Below are 17971 nucleotides of genomic sequence, written 5' to 3'. Positions count from 1 at the left end.
ACCCGGGCTCCGCGCGGCGTTCGGCGGGCGGTTGCCTCGGCGACGCGGCGCGGGCCGGGCGTGGCGGCCGCTCGCCATTGGCTGCGCGATCGGGCGATGGCGGCGGCCGCGGCGCCGTGCCCCGGGTGTCCTTGCGCGGGGCGGGGCGGCCGCCTCAGTGCGCGGCGCGGCGCGGCGGGACGGGGCCGGCGGGGCGAGGGGACGGGGACGGGGCCGAGGACGAGGACGGAGCGGGCCTGCTCGGCCCGGAGCGGTGAGGGACGGGGACCGGGAGCGGGCAGAGCGGCCTCCCCGCGGGGCCCGGCGGGTGGGGGTGCCGCAGGGGCAGGGGGAGATCTGCGGGGCGCCGCCGGGGAACCCTCGTACGTTGGGGACCGGCAAGGCAGGCACCCCAAATTTCGTACCAGGGATCAGTTGTGGAACATTGCCCAACAACGGACAGCTCTTTTTATAACCAAACAAACGCGTTTTCCCCCGCTGGATTTCCGTGAAGCCATTTCACGCTTACCAGGACGGGACTTCCAGCTTTGCTTACAAACGTGAGGAAACTTTGAAGAAATGTATTTTGGGGATGGCGTTTTCCTAGACCTAACAGCAATTCTTTAATTGCTTTTACAAATTTCGGCAGTTGAAATTGTTAGGAGATGCGTTTGTAATTTTAAGCCTCGCAATGTCTCTGTATAGTTATCTGATAAGTGCTGATTTTTAATTTTCCTGAAACAGCGTGATATTCAAAAGTACTGGTATCTTTGTAGGATATTACTAGGCCTTTTGTATTTTCGTTTGTGTTTCAAAATCTTTGGCAGTAAGATATTAGTATGGCTATGTCTTTATTTTTCCAGTTAAATGGTACTTTCTGTGCTGCTGAGGAAAAAACATAGTACCACTACAAAACAGTTTTGGAAGAACATAAATTCATAAAAGAATATGTAGATAAATTCATAAAACGATATTCAGATTATGTTGGGGGGAAAACAAGGGGTAATGTTGACCTTTAAAAGAATTTTGGGGAAAAAAAGGCAAGCAAGCTTTCTTCATTTGAGGACTTTTTTTCTTTCTTCCTTTCAAAGGAAATGGAAAAACTTGTTCATATGGAAGGCAGTACTCTTAATGATGCTACCTAGTACGCTCCATCAGACACTAAAGTTCTGACACCTTCGCTGTGGAAGGATAGAGAAAAATATATTGGTGCTTTTGATGCTTAGTAGGCACTGAGAGGAAGGCAGTCTGACAACCAGGATGATTCTGGCATCTTGAGTATCACTGAGCAGATAGATTTGTTCAATTTATTATTTTCTACAACAAATGTCACGTTTTTGGTGTCGGAGCACAAGAAATAATAGAAGGACTGTCTCCCTAAAAGCCTGGTGGTTGGATTGTTAATTTCAAGGTAACATGAAGGGATTTCTATCCACTTCAGTGTGATGGTGTGTAGAGCCCTCAATCTGCTATGGAAATCTCCACAGTACTAGGTTGGTACTGACATTTTGTAGTTCAGTATTTAGAAGTACAAGTCAGACTGCTATTTAAGTGTCTTTTGAACCTTAGGATGTAGCTATAGAGTTAACATTCGTCATAAGAGTGTTAGAAGTTGATTATGTGCAATGAGAAAAGCAAAGTTCCAGTACTAACGTACTTAAGAGACAATTTTATGGCATTTTGTTTCTATACTATAAAACATGAGTAAATATCCTCGATGAACTTGAAGTCTACAGGTACAACACAGAGCAAATGGACTAGGATGCAGATTTTATAAGAGAAGGAGCATCCATGTTCTCAGTTACGTGAAGGAGAGGTGTGAGCATTTTTCCTGAATGTTTGTAATCCATTTAAAGCAAAGGGGATGATGAAATGCATCAGTAACCTGGGAATTAGTTATGGTACAGGGAACTGTTGCAGAATACTGTATTTGAGAAGGATTCGTGTGCTTGAGGTGAAGAAAGAACTGCTTTGAATGTAATTAACTCGAATCAGTGAAGAATATTTATCAGCAAGTAGAGAAGACACAATCGAAGGAAGGTAACATTGAGATTCCTACTGTTGAAGTTGAGAATTACCAGCAATGGTTTGTTGGTAACTTATATAGTCAAAGTTAGTATCATTTGATAGAAAGAAGTAACAGAATTTAGTGAGTGCTTACGTATGCTGGTGGTAAAAACAAGAAGTTGGAGTCAAAATGGTGTTGAAATTGCATGACAGTAGATACTAAACAGAGATACTAAAAAAATGTCAACATTAACGGAGAGTGAAGGAGTGTTGTAAGCAAGGCACTTCGAAGAGATAAGGGAGATGTGTGTTGTTTTTTTTTTTAAGAAAAAAAGTGGACTGAGAAGGCAGGAGCAGATCGTACTAAGTTTCAGAATACTAGAAATAAATGTTTTTTGAAGAAAAACTTGGAAATTTGAAGATGAGTGTCCTTACTCATCTGTTACATAGCTGGCTTTGAGACTTCCTGAGAGATGACTTGCAAGAATTTATACATCTCTATCCTTTTCCCCAGAAACTCTAATTTGCTTATTTGAAATATTTTTTGTTGTTATTGCAGGTTTGCTAAGTATAGAAAAACAGTCCTGAAAATGTTGTCCAGACTCTTTCGAATGCATGGCCTTTTTGTGGCTTCTCATCCATGGGAAGTCATTGTGGGAACAGTGACTCTCACCATCTGTATGATGTCGATGAAGATGTTCACTGGGAACGATAAGATCTGTGGCTGGAATTACGAGTGCCCAAAACTTGAAGAAGTAAGGATTTAAATTCATGTTATAGTACTTATTGTTAATCAGGTAATTGACGGGTTCCAACAGAGTAAGGTTAGGTTGTGATGTATTAGAAGGAGAATAACTGTGGTAAAACTTCTTAAAGGTAAAACTTAAAACCTGCTTTCCCATACTAGATTTTTAAAGCTGTATGCAAGCAGTGGTGTGCTGCAGAAAGTTTTCATTAAACCTAGAGCATCTCTCCTATGGGAAAAGGCTGAGAGGTGGGACTGTTCAGCCTGGTGAAGAGGAGGCTTAGGGGGATCTTAGCTGTGTCTGTAAATCCCTGAAGGGAGGGTGAAAGAGGACGGAGCCAGGCTCTTCTCAGTGGTGCCCAGTGCTAGGACAAGAGGCAGTGGGTGCAGACTGGAACACAGGAGGTTCCCCCTGTACACCAGGCAGCACTTCTGTACTGTGTGGGTGATGGAGCATGGGCACAGGCTGCCCAGAGAGGTTATGGTGTCTCCCTCCTTGGAGGTCTTCAAAAGCCACCTGCCTGGGCATGGTCCTGGGCACCCTGCTCTGTGTGTCCCTGCTTGGGCAGGGAATTCAGCCAGATGGACCCAGAGGGCCCTGCCAGCCTCAGCCATTCTGTGATTAAACCTAATATTTTTTTATGCATCGTCTTGTGAACAAGGATGTGACATTAATGTTGTTTGCAATATTTTATTTTCAGGACAGACTAGCAGTGATTGTTGTTTTATTCGGGGGGGGGAAAAAAACACCTTCACTATAAGTGCTGCTTCACAAGGGATTTTTTTTTATTGTTGTTATTAGTGAAACCTAACAACAAGTTACTTCTAAATGTGAAAACTAACTAAATCCCATTGTGTTTCATACAGGATGTTCTGAGCAGTGACATCATAATACTGACAATCACACGCTGTATAGCAATCCTTTATATATATTTCCAATTTCAGAACCTAAGGCAACTTGGATCAAAATACATTTTAGGTACTCTATCTGATTTTCTATTTGGTGTATGCATTTTAGTTGTTTGTTTTTTATACTATAAATCAGTAAAGAATGTTAGCATTTTAATACGTAGATACAGAACAGGTTTACTTTGATCTATGCAGAACATTCTGCTGTCTAGCAAAAAATTGATATGCAATTTTGTAAGAGACATTGTGTCGGATTATATGAACGTTGGAAACACAATTCTTGAAATAGCTGTTTATTATGCTATAAACTCTAAAAATTAGTGCTGCTTAAGCCAGTTCTCATTTTTGCAGATAATAAATGAGAAGGTTTACGGCTTTTATTTTTCAAAGTCTTGCTTTGAATACTGTACAAATTTTGGATTTAAATATCCTTATAAAAATCTCATCCGTATTAGTTTGTACCTCAACTGCTGTTAATGCAGTCTGTGATGAGTTGTCATTCATTAGCATCTAGATTGATCTAGAGGTATCAGTTTTTTTGCTTATTTTGGTTTTGTTTGCCCCCCCATATATGTGTGTGTATATATATACATATAAATATTTTTGCCCTTTTTTTTTTCAAGGTATTGCTGGCCTCTTCACAATCTTCTCAAGTTTTGTTTTTAGTACAGTGGTAATTCACTTCTTGGATAAAGAATTGACAGGTTTAAAGTAAGTAGTGAATTATTGTTCTGGATTTCCTGCTTGAATTTTTTTCTTCAGCACAGTAAATTTTAAATCTTGAATTTAATTATTAACGTTCCTGTTTGTTTGTTTGTTTGTTTTCAGTGAAGCTTTACCATTTTTCCTGCTTCTGATCGATCTTTCAAGAGCAAGTGCATTAGCCAAATTTGCACTAAGTTCCAATTCACAGGTTAGTTTTTTTTTTTTTTTTGCAGTAGGGCTTTTGCATTTAGTGTTCATAGATGAACAGTCCACAGGGAGAGACACACAGGTGAACGTGGTATTAGTGATAACACAAAAAGGATCAGATGTAATCTGCATTCAGTAGTGTCTTTTATCCAGGTCAGTGTTCCAAGTGAAGAATAACACAATACAATCATGTGAGCTAAGTTAATTTTATGTATGAATACTTTATAAGATCAGAACTTCAAACAGCATTGCCTATAGCTCTGTTAATGAGGCTAGAGTTCTAAGACCAAAGTCTTCCATAGAACAGTTACGGATAGGAAAATTATTCTGTAGGGCTCCAGAACAGTATATAAACAGATGTCTAAAGTTATAATGCTGGTACAGGAAAAAACACATTTCTAGACAAAATCCAGAACAAATATGGCATATTTGTCGGCTACAAATTGTTATGGCATACACACACAGTCTTGCTCTAATTTTGGAAATCTCCTCGGAGATGGTCAAAATCTGCCTGGACGTGGTTGTGGCTGACCTGAAATAGCTGTATCAGGCTGAGCAGGGGGATTGGACCAGATGACCTCCAGAGGTCCGTTCTAACCTAAAACATTCTGTGATACTTTAGTGCAGTTAACACAGCACAATGTGAAGAATCAACAGTACCTTTAGCCCATTGTAGATGGGAATGTTTATTTCTTAATATTCTATGTTGTAAAACAAATTAATTTCACTAAAAGTACTTTCATACCAATAAAATACTTTTCATAGTAATTCAGCAGAATATTTGTGACAAAAATATAGTACATTATTCTATAAATATCATAATATAGTTTATTATATATTCTATATATATGCAATGTTATTAGTGTTTGCATATTATTATATAATTGCATCCTTCTTTATTTGTTTAAAAAAAAATCACAAATACGTTTTCACTACAGCTTCTCCTTGATTGAAATCAATCAAATGAGGAAAAAAAAAAAAAAACAGCAGTGGACCCCTAGAGTTATCCATGCCTGGTATTTGGAAGAAATCTCTTTCCTTTTGCCAGGGGAAAATTTCAGTATCTTTTAAGCTGAGTCTAGAGAGTTAAAGAAAGAAATATAATAGAAGTTAGGTTACAGATATCTGGTTAGAAGAACTTTTGAGATGCCATGACATAAGCGGCTTCTATTTTGTCTTAATGTGTAGAACTCTTAATCTTCTGAATGTACATTAATTAAAGTCTGTGCTCATCAGTGTCATAGGAGCCTAGAATAGTGATGAACCAAAGACGAAGAATTTGGAAATTAAATAATCCTGTTGCATAAATAAAGACTGTCAAAGCATAACAGCTTATGAGAAACCAAGCAATTAAAGAATGCATTCTATCGTAATAGTTCATTTCTCAATGTCTGTTTTATAAAGCCATATCACCATAATACTCAATTTACTAATCATGTTATGCGCATTGTACCTTACTTTGATTTTTTTTGTCCTTATTGTAATGTAGAGAAATTTTTCCTTTTAGGATGAAGTAAGAGAAAATATTTCACGTGGAATGGCAATTTTAGGCCCCACGTTTACACTGGATGCACTTGTGGAGTGTCTTGTGATTGGTGTTGGTACTATGTCAGGTGAGTGATCAAGTCTAAAGGTCTAAGTCTTGCCAGTTTAAAAAAAAAAAAGCTGTTGGAATATTAAGTGTTTCAAGGAATGTTTTAACTATGGGAATGGAATGACGATGTATTTGTTTGGCTATTTTGGGGGCAGAGAAAGGGGGAAGTGTATGTTGATAAGCAGTTTTCCTGTTCATGTCTAGGAAAAAACTCATTTTGGTATAGCATATGGTTATTTTTTTCTTGTTGTTGTTTTAACTTTTGAATGATTTACACTGCTAGCTCATTTATCTTTATTAAGGGTGTTCTGAAATGCATGACTTTCACACTTATGAAAGTGCAGGTGGGGCATATATTCTTATTTCCTGAACACTTATTAGGCTACCTTTTACAAGGGTTTTCAATACGTAACTACTATGTTGGTTAACTGATCTTTATTTAGATAAGGGAAGAGTTTCAAACTTCCAGTGTAAAGCTTTAAAAATCTTAGTAAACTGTAATTATTTTTATTTACATTTACACTTTAAAATTTTTGTGTAAATACATATTGTGCTAAGAATAGGTTAATACAAAATGACAGGGCTTAATATGCTCATTTTTCATTAATCTAGGCAATTCCCTCTATAATCTACAGTGTCAATTTAATGGTTTCAGAAACCGTTCTTCAAGTATATAAAAAACCTCTTGCATATTCAAATGTAAAAAAAACTTTTTTTTTTCTGTAGGAGTGCGACAGCTTGAAATTATGTGCTGTTTTGGCTGTATGTCTGTTCTTGCCAACTATTTTGTCTTCATGACCTTCTTTCCAGCTTGTGTATCCTTGGTATTAGAGGTAAGACCCACTTAAAGACAACAATGGAGCTTAGTATTCAGACCCTGCACTTCTGGTAGCCTATGTTTGTCTTCCTTCTGAAGTGAACAGAGGGAATGCACAGAAAGGGTTACTGTGGCTCTGCTGATGGACAGTAACTTGTTAATGCCATTTTAAACAAGTCACACTCAATGGTCTGAGTTCTTATCTAAAGCAGAGGGGGAAAGAAAAAACAGTTTAAATTAACGGCTGTCCAGGGTTTCTCACTGTTTAAACTCTAATATAGGCTAAACAGTAGACTGTAGACCAATTCTTTATTTTTTTTTTTAAATCACAAAATCTTTTTTTGGTAAATAAGCTTTAACACTATATTTCTATTTCATCACTTGCTTGTTCTTCAGATAGCTGCTAAATAAGACCTGGGTTTTGTTTATTTTTACAGCTTTCCCGAGAGAGTCGTGAAGGACGTCCAATATGGCAGCTTAGCCATTTTGCTCGTGTTCTGGAAGAAGAAGAAAATAAACCAAATCCTGTAACACAGAGGGTCAAAATGATAATGGTTTGTGGCTTTTTTTCACCTGTTACTATGCAGTCAGTAAGGTTCTTGGAAAGCTAAGAAAGCCTTTGTTTTCTATAGACTAGTGTTCTGCAGTCCGTTGCTCTAGCTAACTATGGTAGTTTTTAATAACGTCCCATTTATCTATATTTACAGTCTTCTTGCATATGCCATGTCCATACAAAACAATTCTGGCTTTTCGTGTGTACATGTGTTCAGCTTTCTCTGCTTATTAGATGAGCAAGAGGAAGAATGTGCTGGGTGCTAAATGATGTAGATGAAAGGAGAAGATCCTTTAGGTTCAGACTTGTGAGGCATGGGAAACAAAAATGAAAAGAAAACGATTGATTTTAGTAGGTTAGATAACTAATTACAGTTGAAAAAATATTTGTCTTGGTTTTTGTTTTTAATACAGTCACTGGGTTTGGTTCTTGTTCATGCCCATAGTCGGTGGATAGCAGAACCAACTTCTCAGAACAGTACAGCAGAAAATTCAGTGGGATTGGATGAGAACGCACCAAAGAGAATTGAACCTAATGTTTCACTATGGCAGTTCTACCTTTCTCGGTAAGCAACTTCACATAAGATACCTGTATGTCATGGAATAGGGTGTATTCTCCAGTACTGTCAGGCAATGATCCTTAGGGTGCAACAACAACAAACCTACAGAGCTGACTAGAATTTCTTGAAACTGGAGATGACGTTTCATAAGAAATACCTCAATATTTTGCTATTCCTTTAGTCTCCTTGAAGTAATAAGAAAGAGATCGGGGGCAGCTGTGCTGGATGCATCATAATTGGGACTGGAGGGCTGGAGCACCTCTCCTCTGAAGAGAGGCTGAGGAAGCTGGAGCTGTTCAACCTGAGAAGGCTTTGGGGAGACCTTATGGCGGCCTTCCAGAACCTAAAGAGGGCCTGGGAAAGGACTCTGTCAGGGATTGTAGTGATAGGACAAGGAGTAATGGTTTTAAACTAGAAGAGGGTAGATGTAGATTAGATATTAGGCAGAAATTCTTTACTGTGAGGGTGGTGAGGCACTGGAACAGGTTGCCTAGAGAAGATGTGGATGTGCACTTCCCAACACAGTGTTCAAGGCCAGGTTGGATGGGGCTTACCTCCTGTAGTGGGTGAGGTCCCTGACCATGGCAGGGGGGTTGGAAATAGATGGTATTTAAAGTCCCTTCCAACCCAAACTAATCTGATACTATGATAACACCATCTTTTCCCAACAACCCTGTCACTTTTCAGAGCACACTGAAAAGTTAAGCTTTCTGACTGTGTTAGTGTCATTATTTCTGCAGAGTTTCTGACCATTCACACGAAAGTACAAAAAGAGATCCATGTCACTATTGCTTTTCCTTCAGCTCATCTGAAAGCTGAGCAGCTGTGGTTCTGTATTTCTTCTGAGAATTCAGGACTGTATCTTATAGGCTATTTTCCCCCCTCTCAGAAATTCAGCTTGCACCACAGTAGTCATTAGTGACAGAGGATGATAATTGATTGACTCTTTCTACTTAATCATTGGGAGATAGGTGTTAAATGAATATGATTTACCTGTTGAATGGTGATTATTGTAGTCATTTATTTTACTGTGACTGCTTTTTAACTAAGATTTTGTAAATAGTTAATGAAATCTGAAAATACATATCCTAATAATGCAAAGAAAAAATTATCTACCCTAAACTAGCATACTTGAATTCCCTGTTAGAAAATGTGTTTTGACTGGCATCTGAATAAGTGTATAAATGATGATCAAACTACTATCCTTTCTAAAAGAAAGGGGTGTCAGAACGTTTTTAAAACACACAAATCATATAAATCATATCATACATTTAATTCTTGATTTTTGTCCTTTTTTAGAATGGCCAGTATGGATATTGAGCAAGTAATCACTCTCGGATTAGCCCTTCTCCTTGCAGTGAAATACATTTTTTTTGAGCAAGCAGAGACTGAATCCACGCTTTCACTGAAGAATCCCATAATATCTCCAGTGATGGTCCAGAAGAAAGTCCCTGAGAATTGTTGCAGGAAACAATCTGGACTTTTGAAAAACAATCAGAAATCTAACACAGTAGAAGCAGCTTTTGTTCCCAGAGATGACAATGGTAATTTTTAGCATCTGAATCTCTTGCTGAGTCTTTGCAACAAATAATGAAAATCTGTATTAGCATGTTATATTTGGAAATGAAACCTAAGATTTTTGTAAACCAAAGTTCATTTTAATTGTCTTTATGCAGCAGAAGTCATAAAACCTGTATTAGCAGAGTCATCAACCAAGGCTACGTTTGTAGTTGGCAGCAGCAACCCTGTGGAAACTACCTCAGTTATTAATAGAAAAGAGGAGGAAGTCGAGTTACCTAAAGAGCCTCGTTCTATTGAGGAATGTGTTCGTATTCTTGGAAATGCAGAGGTATGGAAAAATAACTTTTTGTTTTATAGCCTCTGACAAAATCTGATTTAAGAATTTGTGCAGTTCGTTTTCTGGCTTTTAAATGATCCCATTGATTGTAATGTTAAAGAGTTACATGGCTTTAAGAACTTGGAGGGGAGGTGGAGAACACAAACCCCTTTCAGAAGTTATTTCTGCTCCAGTCAGTTTCTGTTGCATTTATTTCTTCAATAGAGATGAGGAAAACAGATAGGTATATGTTTTTGAAGTTTTATGTGAAAAGTCTCCTATTATGATTCTCTCTCTCCAAGATGGGGCTGGAGAGAAGAAGCAGCTTCATCGTTCATGGCATACCAAGTACTTGAGGTTTCATTAAGTTCAGTTGTAAGAGGGTGTAAAAAGTTTTATAGTAGGCCGGGATATGATCAAAAATCTGACATTGGCAGTTTGTTTCTTTAGATAGGATCTGATCTTGTCAACGTAAAGTTACCTTCTCTCATTTGGAAACATTTAAAAGGATTTTCACCAACAGACTCTATACTTACTCTATCCATCCTTTACATTTCCAGAAGGGAGCAAAATTCCTCACTGATGCTGAGGTTATCAGCTTAGTTAATGCTAAGCATATTCCTGCATACAAACTGGAAACCTTGATGGAAACTCAGGAGCGAGGCGTGTCCATTCGCAGACAAATGTTATCACAGAAACTCCCTGAACCTTCTTCTTTGCAATATCTTCCTTATAGGAACTATAATTATTCTTTGGTAAGTATAAAGTAGACAAGTAAAACTCCCTGTGAACAGTTTTCAAAACCTCTGAAACATCTGCTTGAAGTGATGAGTATGAACTAACAAGAAGCTTGGTCAAAACTGATATTTAAAAAAAAAAAAAAAGGCAAACATAAGGCACTAGCTTTTATTGCTTCAATGTTTTTTTAAACCTAGAGAGGTAGGTTAGTTTTGTAGCTTACCCAAAAATATTTCCAACCAAGATATGCAGTTGCCTTATCTCATAAATAATTCTGCCAATACTGAGTATGACTTCAGCTGAATGAATATTATTACATTGAGCTCAAGTTAAAATAAAAGTTCATCTAAAATTCACTTAACGCTATTAAATTTTGAAGAGCATTTAAGACTTAGTAAGATTCAATAGATCTGTCAAATACTTAATTTTAACAGTATTATTTATTGAAAATTATAGCTACAACTCTTTGAGCTGGGAATTGTTTGCTTCATCGATAGGATTGTGGGTTTCTAGCTAAGATACCTTGCTAAGTCACGTAAACAGTTTGTAGCATGATACTGTGCTGCTCAACTGGTAATCTTACTGATACCTTTTTGTATTATTTTTTGCAAGGTTATGGGAGCTTGCTGTGAAAATGTGATTGGCTATATGCCTATTCCTGTAGGCGTAGCAGGACCATTGTATCTGGATAACAAAGAGTTTCAGGTTCCAATGGCAACAACAGAAGGATGTCTTGTAGCAAGCACCAATAGAGGATGTAGAGCAATATGTGTAAGTACCATTTGACAAGCTTAAACTTTCTGTAAAGCGTGTTTGAGGGTGATAAAAGGCATATTTTTGACTTAATAAAAGCTAAAACTCAGTTTCAGCAATCTTTGTTTCCTTTCTGCTTTGATTTGTAGCTTGGTGGAGGAGCAAGTAGCCGCGTTCTAGCAGACGGGATGACTCGAGGACCTGTTGTAAGGCTGCCCAGTGCTTGCCAGGCTGCAGAAGTGAAGGCTTGGCTTGAAAGCCCTGAAGGCTTTAAAATAGTGAAAGAAGCTTTTGACAGCACTAGTAGGTTAGTACAGTGGTTATTGCGGCCTTATTTCCTGATAAAAGACTTCTGTGAATGGTAGAAAGCTCCTAATTGTATTTCCGCATGCTGCAGTGCAGGAAATGGCACGTTCATTTTGCCTGTCCCATGTAGTGTGAATCTAAGAAAACAGAAGTAACCTTGGCTATACAGCTAGGCTAGTAATAAACATTTTACTATAAGTGGTAAACAATTGGGTCATATCAACAAATACCCTTGCACTGTATATTACTTAATGCATTATTTATTTTGTCTAAACATTTAAAAACCATTAAAGCTCTAAAGCTCAGTTGTATTTTCAGTAGTACTGTACTAAAAGTAAGTACTAAAAGTAGTACTATACTAAAAGTAATTTAAAGTCTGGAATCTAGCCCTTCTGATAATATTACTAACGTGAAGGTTCCAGAGAATATAGGGTAAACTAAAACTAGAACAGAAACATTTAAAAATGTAAAACTGTATTAAGAATAAGTTTATTTCAAACCCTAGAGTTTCTTCTAAGACTGGGGATTACTTGCTTTGTTAAGGAAATCTTTCTGTAAATCTTCCTAATCAGTTTTGTTTCTTACTGATCCTACAAGCGTTGACCATGGACATGCATGTATTTTGGTGATAATCAACTCATGCTGCTGTTTAAATGCAGTATTTCCCAGTTCTTGTTTGCCCTTACTCTGTAGGAACTTTTGATTTATGGAGCTTGCACCATTGCTGAAGATGGAAGAGATTTTGCCTTGCTGTAAAACTGACATAAAATTTTCCAAGGTCTAGAAAGCATAAAAGGCAACCAATGCTCTCAGGAGCAGTACACTTTAAAGTATTTACTTAAGAGAACTATATGCATGGTAGCTGAAGATTTTTTTCCTGTGCTGAGGGAGGAAGAGAACAGATTGCAGATAATGCTGATAACTACACTGTGCTATGATTTACTGTCATTTTGCTACTTAAAATTCTCAAGGATTAAACTAGTTTTTAGTAATCATTACATTTTCTTGCAGGTTTGCCCGCCTACAAAAACTTCTCATAAGTTTGGCTGGTCGGAACCTTTATATCCGTTTTCAGTCAAGAACAGGGGATGCAATGGGAATGAATATGATTTCCAAAGTAAGGTTCAGACCCTATAAGTCTTTTCAATAAATGTATATTTCTATTAAAATAAATCGTGTGCTATTAATCTGTGATTACCTGGTATGTGAAGATGGAAAGTAAAAAACAAGATGCAGCTCTGTTTGCAGTGCTATAAAACGTTATATATATATGTGTGTGTGTATATATATATGTGTATATATATATATGTACTATATATATATTAAAATGCTTGCTCTTTTTGAGCATAAACAAGAAGAGGATGAGAACAACAAAAGAAAAAAAGGTTAAAGTAATTTTGTATTTTAGTTTTTTTTTTAAAATAAAATATTCTTGATAATATAGAAGTTAAGCTGCTTATTCTGTTGTTTTGGGCCAAAGATTTGTTTTATCCATCAGTAATTAATCTGTTACTGTGTCTATCACTTTTTCTAAATAAAGGATGAGGAATCTGGTAAGTGGCAGCAGGATAGTGTGGTCTTTATTTTTTTTAAAATATGAATGTGGAAGACCATTAAACGGCACATCCTACGTGTCGTGTCTGAGATAGACTTTGATATTGACTGCTGGTTCTATATAAAGGTTCTATATAAAATTTCTTAGAACCATTACAGAAATGAGTCTGTCCGTAGATAGGTACTAAATATAGCAGACCTGTCTGATTTCCTAGTGTAGAGAAGCTCTTCCCTACTGCATTCAAAATGAATTAATTTCTTGCCTGTCATGTTTGACTTGGTTCGTGCTGTATCTCTAGTATGGGAAATGTATGCCTATTCTCCTGGAATGTATCCAGAGAATCCATACGTACTGGCAAGAACCCAGTGCTGTTTGTTATTCTCTGTGTAATTCTCAGCATGTAGAGAAAGGATGGTGATTGTGCTACCATATGTGCCTGTTTCAGGTTTCTTGGGGAATTCTTTTCTTTTCCTCAGCTGTAATTGGTGATCTGATTAGACTTAATCTGATCTTGCTATTCCAGTGTTCTTGAGTAGCTTGCTTTGCAACCGAAATTGGTACGCTAACATTTAATGATACATACCTGTTTCTGTTTTAACAGGGTACTGAAAAAGCTCTGGCAAGACTGAATGAAGAGTTTCCGGATCTTCAGGTTATAGCTATCAGCGGTAACTACTGTACAGACAAAAAACCCGCTGCTATAAACTGGATAGAAGGAAGAGGGAAGTCTGTTGTCTGTGAAGCAGTCATTCCAGCCAAAGTTGTTAAAGAAGTAGGTGTCTGCGTTCTTTCTTACTGAATTTGGTTCATAAAAATATATACATGCTATAAAACTGATACATATTTTAAGTCATAAATATTAACTGTTAGTTGTGTTCCTTGTAAGATTATTTCCTGCTTGTATTTTCAGACTACTGCTGTACAATACATCACTTCCCCTGAGAATCTCATAGATTATATATTCTTTTTTCTTTCACTGTCTTTTCAAAGATAATATGCTATATATTTGATCTAGTCGAAGGCATTAAGAGTTTCATTTTTTTTCCTTCGAAAAATTATACCACAGTTTGATAGACTTTTAGAGATTAAACTCAGTAATTTTGATCAATTCACTCATTTGTTGTCATTTGTGCAAACATGGCATTCTTGGCAAAGTTTATATACTCCCTACTACAGGAGAAACTGACGATTAAGTGGTTCCACTTATTTCAAAGCTGCCTTACTGTCTTGCATGATTTTGAACAAAAATAAAAGTAGGCATCTATGACAATGATTGAGTCAAATTTCCATATGGAAGCAAACAAGGTTGGGGGGAGGGCTGACTAACATGAAACAGGGTGTTTCTGCTCCCGATTAAGGAACAGCCTATCACTTTGTTTAGGTACTGAAGACAACTACCGAAGATATAGTTGAAGTGAATATAAACAAAAATTTGGTGGGTTCTGCTATGGCTGGTAGCATAGGTGGCTACAACGCACATGCAGCAAACATTGTTACAGCTATCTACATTGCCTGTGGTCAGGTAAGTTTATACCTAATCGACTTTTCTTTAGTAGAGTAGCTCTTAACTGAACACTTAATTGAATGTGGTGTTTTTTTTTTCTCCTCCCTAATCTAAAGGATGCTGCGCAGAATGTGGGCAGCTCTAACTGCATCACTTTGATGGAGCGGACTGGTGCCACCAATGAAGACCTGTACATCAGCTGTACGATGCCATCTATAGAAATAGGAACTGTTGGCGGAGGCACCAACTTGCTACCACAGCAGGCCTGTTTGCAGGTATAAAGCAGGAAGCTTCCTGAATCAAAGCCTGCTTTCACATTGTTTTTATTATGTTCCGCTGTTGTTGTGGGAATTGGCTCTCTTGAAACTTGGTGGACTTGACATGAAAATTATACATTTATCTACTTATTTTCATGTAGCTAGCTCTTAAAGTTTAAATTAACATTAAAGAAATTTAAAGCTAGTTGATTAGATGTAATTTGTAAAGACTTGAATATTAAAATTTAGCATAAATTTACTTAGTTTTCACAGTGTAATGCAGCATGTTTTTTCCCTCCAGATGTTAGGGGTTCAAGGTGCAAGCCAAGATAACCCTGGTGAAAATGCCCGTCAGCTTGCTAAAATTGTATGTGCTACAGTGATGGCTGGGGAGTTATCTCTAATGGCAGCTCTTGCTGCTGGGCATCTAGTCAAAAGCCACATGACCCACAACAGGTAAGAAATTTCCTATCTTTCTCTGCTATTTGTCCTTTTTACAAGTACACACGATCAATAGCAGTTATATTAATATGTGTAACATACAGCAACAGTCTGTCACTTTAATGTAACTGATTTGGTTATCTTACTGTTTTTATCAGGTCAAAAATAAATCTGCAAGATCTGCAAGGAACCTGCACCAAGAAGGCAGCTTGAATACTAAAGCTTTGAAATGAAGAATTGTTCCACCAACTGACTAGGCGCACAGAAAAAAAATAATGTAATCTGTGAAGTTTAGAATGAAAATCACCTTTGATTCAGATTTCTGGGGATGATAAACTGAGAGATAATGGACTTGTGTGAGACAATTTCTTCAGTGGTTAGAGATAACTTCATGAAAGAAGTCCTGTCAGCTGTCTTGAACATAGCTTTGGAATTCTCATGCTTACACATCATCTTCTGAAGGGTCAGTCCCATGTTTTTACAAGTTGACATTACTTCAACTTGTAAACTCCTAGTAACTACCAAGGTGAAAAGTGATATGTACTTTGTACAGTTGTTTGTTTTGTTGTTGGTGGCTTTTTTCTCTTTTTTGTTGGTTGGTTTGTCCAACCTTGGCTTGAATGCATTGGTCCTTCTTAAAGTGATGGCAAACCTGATCACTTTCCATGAACTCCCAGTTTTAATTTCTTTCAGATGTTAAAGTTAGGTCTTTAGCTACGAGACATTTTTATTAAATCACAGTAGCTTTATAGAAACCTCTGTCAATATACAGTACTTATTTGCTGCTGCTTCAGCTAAGCAGCATTCAATGTTGTAACTCTACAATTTAGGTTATTCCTTTAAAGAAAACTTGTGACCTACGAAGTGCTGACCTGTTAAATATAATATGTACTGCAGTGGGGAAAATATCTTAACTGTTCTGTCATTTTCTTCAGGTACAAAAAATTGAAACTGATTACATGTCAGAGCATAATAATTTAAGCAAATGCAGCTTCTTGAACTTCTTGATTAGGAGTGCATTCAAACAACAAAAGTCAGTAACAGATGTTTACACTTCTTAAAAGAGGTCTCTTAATGTACAATGTGTTTGCATATTACTAAATGTTTTTTTGTTCTTAGTGTTTGGCACTTATTCCCCAGGAATAGGTGTGTATCCACTGCTTACGCTGAGATAAAATGAAGCCAGAAAATGATACTGTTCTTTAATGCTAAAGGGTTTTTTTAATGTTTTAATTCTTTTAAAACCTTTTTTTTTGGGGGGGGTTGGTGGGGGTGGGGTGGGGAGTATTTATTTAAGAAGTCTTTTTTTAAATGAAAAGTACTAATTAAAGGAATTCAGTGAAATGACATGTTAATACAGCAGATTTTGTATTAAAATATTGTACTTGGACCAGTGAAGCAGTCTCAGGTGTTCTTAATGTAACAGAGAAAACAGTTGTATTCTAGTTTGATTCACTTTTTGGAAGATTGTTAAATGCCTTGCCCTGTCTAGTTGATCACAGGAGGGAAATTGTTAATATGCTTGATAATGATTTTTAGGGGGAGAGGGGTGGAAGGGGATTTAGGGTGGAATCAGTGGATTGGACTAGCTGGATTTCTTAGAGGAATGCAGTGGCATTTTTCACGGGGTGACTAGCAGAGGTGCTCTTCAAAGTGCAACTTCGATATAAATCATGATGAGTTGTTTTGTAGTACATCAACAAATTAATATTACTGTAATGAGCTCATAAAGCTACTGTGCAAGCATGAAGTCATACATGCTAGATATGCTATGATAGCATGTAAATACCATGAATGTTTATCTTCCTGCAGTATTGTTGTTAATAGCTACCATTTTATTTAAGGAGGAACTACTTGGTTTCTATGTTCATTCAGTGAGCTTATTTAAAGTAACACTGTACTGGCAATAAATGGTGGTTCAGTGTTCATTTTGGTGGATTTAACTGACATTCTGTCTTGCAGAATTAACATTTTGTATTATTACTAAATTGTGTACATTTTGGTACAGAACTACTTTTTCAGTTTCAGTAAAACAGTGGAAAACTTACTGGTTTAATTGTGATATTTTAAGGTTATCTTATGACACTGATCTTATTAAGCAACATAAAATGAAGCTTAAGGACTGCAATACAGTACTCAACACAGTGGGGATATGATACTAGAATATTTTATTGCAGAAGCCTGTAAACATTAAATAAAATAAAAGTTAAATTATGTGGTTTGTCCATTTCACTTCAGCATTAGCGGTACCTTTTGTTGAGGCTTGTTTGTGTGCTTCTTATGTCTCCCACAAAATTGTTAAATTCTACTTTTGGCAGTTTCTCATGCGTCCACCAAAATAAAAGTTTCAAAGCTGCATTTTAATCTTTTAAGTTACTACCTGAATTTTAAGCACACCTTTCACACGGAAAATGTATTTTTATTGAAATAAGCAGTACTGCCAGTGTTTTTGCAAGACGTGTTAGTGTGGAAGAATAAAAGAACAGGTTAGTACCACATCAACAA

The 17971-nt window shown here is 37.1% G+C and overlaps 1 protein-coding gene across 3 annotated transcripts; it reads left to right on the top strand.

The window, feature by feature from the left end:
* The first annotated feature begins 111 nt into the window (after positions 1-111).
* Positions 112-17698, top strand: HMGCR (3-hydroxy-3-methylglutaryl-CoA reductase). 3 transcript variants are annotated; one of them, XM_040541416.1, is made up of 20 exons: positions 112-253; positions 2546-2741; positions 3599-3710; positions 4264-4351; positions 4469-4553; positions 6060-6165; positions 6873-6979; positions 7401-7517; positions 7930-8081; positions 9375-9619; positions 9752-9924; positions 10473-10667; positions 11263-11421; positions 11553-11710; positions 12721-12826; positions 13866-14036; positions 14646-14786; positions 14885-15043; positions 15327-15481; positions 15625-17698. In XM_040541416.1, exons 2-20 carry the CDS (start codon positions 2577-2579, stop codon positions 15677-15679), a joined length of 2649 nt encoding a protein of 882 aa, XP_040397350.1. In that variant the 5' UTR covers positions 112-253; positions 2546-2576; the 3' UTR covers positions 15680-17698. The 3 variants fall into 3 exon arrangements, with proteins under 3 accessions (XP_040397350.1, XP_040397351.1, XP_040397352.1); XM_040541417.1 differs by having other exon boundaries at positions 154-253; positions 9755-9924; XM_040541418.1 differs by lacking the exon at positions 112-253 and adding an exon at positions 374-539 and having other exon boundaries at positions 9755-9924.
* The last annotated feature ends 273 nt before the right edge of the window (positions 17699-17971 follow it).

This window comes from Cygnus olor, chromosome Z, assembly GCF_009769625.2.
Source record: "Cygnus olor isolate bCygOlo1 chromosome Z, bCygOlo1.pri.v2, whole genome shotgun sequence".
In the NCBI taxonomy this organism is placed as follows: Eukaryota; Metazoa; Chordata; class Aves; order Anseriformes; family Anatidae; genus Cygnus; species Cygnus olor.
This window is presented reverse-complemented; position numbering and strand designations above follow the sequence as displayed.

Bases quoted from the DNA above. Each gene is read 5' to 3' on its own strand.
- HMGCR (XM_040541416.1), top strand. From the start codon at position 2,577: ATGTTGTCCAGACTCTTTCGAATGCATGGCCTTTTTGTGGCTTCTCAT. The intron at 6,980-7,400 runs GTAAGACCCACT...TTATTTTTACAG, and splicing joins GTGTATCCTTGGTATTAGAG to CTTTCCCGAGAGAGTCGTGA. The intron at 12,827-13,865 runs GTAAGGTTCAGA...CTGTTTTAACAG, and splicing joins GAATGAATATGATTTCCAAA to GGTACTGAAAAAGCTCTGGC.